The 5962-nt window shown below is 33.2% G+C and overlaps 1 protein-coding gene across 1 annotated transcript in view; it reads left to right on the forward strand.

Moving 5' to 3' along the window:
* LOC101570180 (serine/Arginine-related protein 53) overlaps positions 1 to 5526 on the forward strand; it is a 423021-nt gene extending 417495 nt beyond the window's left edge. Inside the window, exon 7 of the mRNA XM_023699713.1 lies at positions 5381 to 5526. Within this exon, the coding sequence (XP_023555481.1) occupies positions 5381 to 5526 (146 nt within the window). The remainder of the gene's footprint in view (positions 1 to 5380) is intronic.
* The last annotated feature ends 436 nt before the right edge of the window (positions 5527 to 5962 follow it).

Raw genomic sequence — 5962 nt, forward strand, 5'->3', positions numbered from 1 at the left:
AGAAACAATACAGTAATGTTAGGAAGTGGATTACTGATAAGAGGATGTGTTCATTCCCTTCCCTTCTTAGTTCTCTTGCTCTTCCGACTTCAACATGGAATCACAAGGCAAGGAAAGTCTTTGCTAGGTAGACACAGTGTTGATCAGAGAGGACTTCACGAAAGGGAGGAATATTTGAACTAAAATTTTCTAAGATTTTCTCAGCAAGAAAGGTACCCCTAGCAACAACAAAAATATGACAATATAAACAAAAGGCGGCATGGCTCAAGAAGACAGCTTATAGATTCTTACAGTGAGGAAGGATGAAGTGGTGAATGACAAACTTAGAAAATTATGCTGAGATCAGATTCTTCAGGGCTTTACTGGATGTGCTGAGGGCTTTGGATCTATCTATATAAAACATATACAGTGATACCTTTGTTGCCTAATAGCTCCAAGTTCAAGCATTGCACTACTAGGATAGCAAAGTTTAAAAAAACAAAGTCTGATCAGTGTTAATAACTTTATTCCAAAGTTGAACCAAAAATCCATTTTGAAAAAACCTGTATGGGCCAAGAGTGAGTCACATGTCATATTTGACTGCAGAAATGAGGAGGTAATGCCTCAGTCTAAGCACTCCTATAGTAAAACATCTGTCATTGTGCCTTTTTTTTTTTTTTTGGTGGGGAGCACTTTGTGTAAAATATTGTAACCCTGGGTCCAAAGAAAGGTAGTGATACCAGTAGCAGGCTAAAAGCCATTATAGAATTAAAAGAAAAAACAAATCACTGCAAAATTTGTTGAAGTCCTACAAAAATGAATTTGTAAGTGTGGTTTTGGGGCTTCAGAACCAATTATTTGGTTTTCCATTATTTCTTATGAGGAAAATGTGTTGTTTGTGAACTTTTCAGTGTTTCAACATGAATTTCAAGCAAATTCACTTTGACAACTGAAGTATCACTGTGTTTATTTCTGTTTTTGTGTGTGTGTGTGTGTGTGTGTGTGTGTGTGTGTTTGAAGGTGGCCTCAAAGGTATTTTTAGCAGACAGTGACAGAATGTTTGTGCTTTAGAAAAGTATATTCATTTTTAATAATAATTGCCCATTTCTGTGTTCTATGAACTGTACTTACATACTAGTGGAATACAAAAGAGTAAACATACTCTTTAATTTGGAAGGTCCATGGAGGAGATAAGATTAGAAGTACAGAGAATGGACAGGAGCATCTTTCTTGCTCAAAGGGAAAAGAGATGAGGACTATTGGCTGTGAAAATGAAAAGGGGTGAAAAGGATTCTAGAGGCAATCTATGTAATAGAATCTGAGAGAATGCCAGTCATATGCCATATAGGATGAGAGTTGGATAAAAATGTTAACAAATCTTTCAATTTAAGAGAACAGGTTTGTGGAGATAGTGCATTCAACTATCTCCACGTGGCATGATTTTTAAATATCTATGTGGAGATATCCAGGAATTCTCAGTATAGGTAGATGTGCTTAGAGAAGCTTATAGATTACAATTCAGACCCTGTATGTACTGCCCAAGAGTAGAACTCCAAGAAATAAGAAGTGAGTAAAAAGAAAGCAGGCAAAAAATTTTGACAGATAATTGTCAGAATTAAGAAAATACTCTGCCAAATACATGGTTTGCTAACTTTTACAAATGGAGACAATGTCAGATAAAACTAACATAGCCATAGAACTGGCTATTGTAGAATTTTTAGGGCCATTACATATGTTGAACAGCAAAAGGTAGGAACAAGAGAAGGGAGGAGCTGGGTTGAACAAAGAGTAAGAGTAAGTATAATGCAGGATTTGTGAGACTTGAATGTATATATAGTGTGAGGATAGAGAAGAGAGCATTTGAACCTTAAACAGGAAGAATTTTGGTGAACAGGGAAATAAGTTTAAATGCATAAATGGATGGATTACTTTATGAAACAATGTACAAAAAGAATTCATAAACACAAAAATTTGAAAGTGAATTGTACTGATGCTGAGAAAATATAAGGGAATCAGGGAAGCTGGTGTGAGATTATTGGCATTTGTTGTGGTGAAACTACAGTATGTAGTAGGAAATAAGAGAGAATGGACATCATCTATGAATGTTAGCTAAAGGTGAAACAAAAAAATTCATGTTAATTTTTAAGTTATTAGCTTGTGATAGAACCAGTAGCATGTATACACTGTTTTGTTGGTACCCTCTGTGGCAAAAGTAGAAAAAAAATAAAAAAGGTCAAATACGTGGTTAATAGCTTAGCAAACAATGAAAGCCTAAGGGAAATGAGAGTGATTTTTACAAGGACAGTAATAAAATGCTTTGGTGTCTAGTACTGTCTCAGTTACTTTTCTCTTGTTTTGGGGACAAAATACTGGACACACCAAATTAAGGAAGAAAAGGTTTATTTGGCTCATAGTTTGTCAAGGTTTCAGTCCATACTTGGCTGGCTCCAAGGCAGAGCGGCACATAGCAGAGAGTAGCCCTTCATGGCAGTGGAATACAGAACAAGCAAAATGGGAGGAGCAGTACAGTGGCAGCAGAGATAGAGAGCAAGCCTATCCCTTCCTTAGATTGCATATATCTTCACCAGGCCTGGTGTGGCACTCACACCCATAATCCCAGCTTTAGATCATGAGTTATTCACAGTCTCTAGAAGTCTGCCTCATGACTGTATGAGGCTTTGAGGAGACAACTAGACACAAACCATAACAAGTGTCTTGATCCTTTTTATATTGCTATAAGTGAATACATCAGTCTAGGTAGTTACAAAACATAAAAGTTTATGTAAATCATGATTCCGGGGCCCAGAATGTACAAGGGTGAGGAGTAGTTGTAGCCTTCTTACTAGTGATAATGCTCTGCAAAGGGGTACCTGAAAAAGAAACAGTTCAACTGGCTTTTACAGGGGAATTACTCAAGAGACAAACTATTAATCCATGCATAGATTAACTCAGTCATGAGGTTAGTCCTTGTGACCTAATTATCTCCTAGAATCCCCAGCTTTTTAAACATAACAGTGGGGATTAAATTTCACCATGAGTTTTGGTGGGGATATTCAAGCCATACCATCCAGGTTGGGTAGGCAAAATCTGGAGGGGATTATTATCCTGGGAGAATATGGAAGAACTAAGGATTGGAAGTTGTGTAGTAGGCCAGTAGAAGGTATAAGGAATTTACTAACGATGTGCTTCTAATAGATCCTACTGTAAAGTCCAAAGAGAGTGCTAATTCATGAGTTGGTCACTTATAGGTTATGTTTGTTGGTGTAAAATGTTGTGGTACATCTAGTAAGTTTCAGTATCTTCATCTGCAAAACAAGATTGCTACCTGTAAACAATATAAAATTTTTAAGGATAAACTAAATTATGCATGTATGGCTGTAAATTCTGCCTCAATTAACATTTAAATCTTAAATACATAAAGCAATGAGAAAGAAAAAATATTTCTTCTAGATTTTCTTAAAAGTTAGTCAATAAGGAATTTATCATAATGATTGAATTTGACTAAATAGTCTCTTAAATAAAGTTTTTCAGATTCTTTGTGGAGGACATATTGGTAACATTTTAAACATATGCTTTTAAGATTATTATCCATGTTATTTCAGCATAATTCAAAATATTTTTAATTTATTCACATAGACACACACACATACACACACACACTTGAGAATCTTGACAGTATTAAGCTGAATTACATAAAACATTTAACCATAGTACCAGAGCCATTTGCAGTTTAAAAAAAAACATATAAATATTCCAATGAATTGTCCATGTATTGCAACAAATCAGTAAGAAAGGACAACCCAGCATAGTGAAATAGATAAATCAGATTTAAGCAGGCTAGTTTATTGAATTTAAATTGTGCCCAGTTGGCCCAAGAGCTATATATAAGCAATCCATCTTATGTTGTTAATGGAGGTTCTTGAAATCCACCTGATGTTTGCATTATTAAATTTCAGTCTAATGAGCTCTGCTAATACATATTGAAGATGGTTGTAAGGAGTAGAATGTGTATCTGAGCAGGATAATTTGAAAGAAACATAAGCTGAGCATTTTACATGACTCAAGGGGTATATCTACAATTACACATGTAACCAAAATTGAATTTAAATGGAATTTCTATTATCCTTGTCCTTCTACCAGGGAGAATAAAGTGTAAATGAAGTAAAAGTCTGTAGAGTTACTGGTTGTTCGTTTTTATTATCTTATTTAATAGATTCTTGCAATGATACAAAGTACCATAAAAGTTTTAATATTTCATGACTTTAAATGCATCGTAAGTATGTATAAAAGGTTATAAATGGAAGCAGATGTCTATGTAATTGGATATAGCACTTAATAACACAATTAATAAGTTTTGTACATCAAGAAAATTGTCATTATTCATGAAAAAAATCAAGCTTTGAGGAAAAATAGTTTCATCCGAAACATGTATTTTCTTTAAATTTCACGTATATGCTAAGTTTTATACTTCCAAAGGATCTGTTACTATATTGATTTTGCATAAGAAAACTATATGCAGCTAAAAAATGAGTAAATATGTTTATTTATTAAATCACATTTACATTGCCATTATAATGATAAAGGTTTATCCACAGTTTAGTTCTGGCATAGTTTGATTCTTTTTCTTTTGATGAGGCAATACTTTTTTAACTTAATATTTCATCAACCATAATGCTATTAGAGACTTATTTTCACTTAGTTCACTCATCAGGCAGTGAGACGGCAATAAAGGAGAATCGTTCCTTTGAGACATTAATGCTTTAGAATAAATGATGTGCTAGAACAGAAATTTAATTAATTTACAGAGTATATTGATAGTCCCTTGTTACTGTGCTGTATATTTTTAATCTTCTTTAACATCTGTAGTAACGTGTTTGAATCCTCTGCAGTTGAGCAACTAGTAGATAATTAAGTAATAAGGGAAGAGGTTTCTAGAGGGAAAAAGATCCTTTTCACCAAATGCTGTCATAACATGAATAGAGAATGATTATGATTATGTGTAATGAAAAAAAAAGCTACCTAATTTCCTTCTCTTCTATAGATATTGTGATCTTCTTATATTTGAAGTGTGATTTACACCTTAAAATTTTTCCTGTGAAGTTTAAAACAGATGCATTGAACTGACAAATTAGATTGCTTTTAATGATCAACTATTTTTCCTAATTTATCTGTCATCATTTAAGCTTATATTGCGTTAATTCATTTGTTATTTTGTATAGAGAGTATCTTCAACTAGCTTCAGAGATTCAAAATAATTATTCAGAGTACTTATCTTGAATAAAGAATATAAATCATGTATTTCACAGTTTCAGGTACCACATTTCTTCTAATAATTGCTTCACAGAAAAAAATAATGAATTTCTATTTCATTTTCCTAAATTTTTAAATGTTTCTTTTACAGCAAAAGCTGATGAAGCATTGAAGGCCAAAGAAAGAAATGAGGAAGAAGCAAAGAGAAGAAAGGAGGAAGGTAAAGAAATAGGTTTAGGTTTCCTCTGCCTCACCCCCAAAGAATCACTATTTGGCATGATTCTCCATATTCTTTAAGCAGACAAAGAATATAATTTAATGATTTATAGGGTACCTCATGTCATCTCACAACCCCAAATCATGACACCGTATTACTTGCATACTAACATATTCTAGCATAAGATTAGTTTATGAGCATCCCAAAATAGAAATTGGGAAGAATAGTAGAGCTGATGTTGCTGTGTTTCCTTCTGACTTTTGTCTTAATAACTAATAAATTATCAAAATCAGTTATAGAAATTTATTGAATTTATTGATACATTTAAAAATATTTTAGCAGTAGTAAAGTCCTCTTGCCAACAAAACCTTTTCTAAAAGCTTTTAACAGACAACAATAAAAGCTGAGCTGTCATAAATAGTCATAATTCAAATTAAGAAATTTGTGCCTTAATATTTATGGATTAACTATTTTTTCTTTTGAAAAATGGTTAGGTCTCCCCTTAAAAATTATGCA

The sequence above is a fragment of the Octodon degus genome, unplaced genomic scaffold (genome assembly GCF_000260255.1).
Source record: "Octodon degus isolate 3935 unplaced genomic scaffold, OctDeg1.0 scaffold00115, whole genome shotgun sequence".
In the NCBI taxonomy this organism is placed as follows: domain Eukaryota; kingdom Metazoa; phylum Chordata; class Mammalia; order Rodentia; family Octodontidae; genus Octodon; species Octodon degus.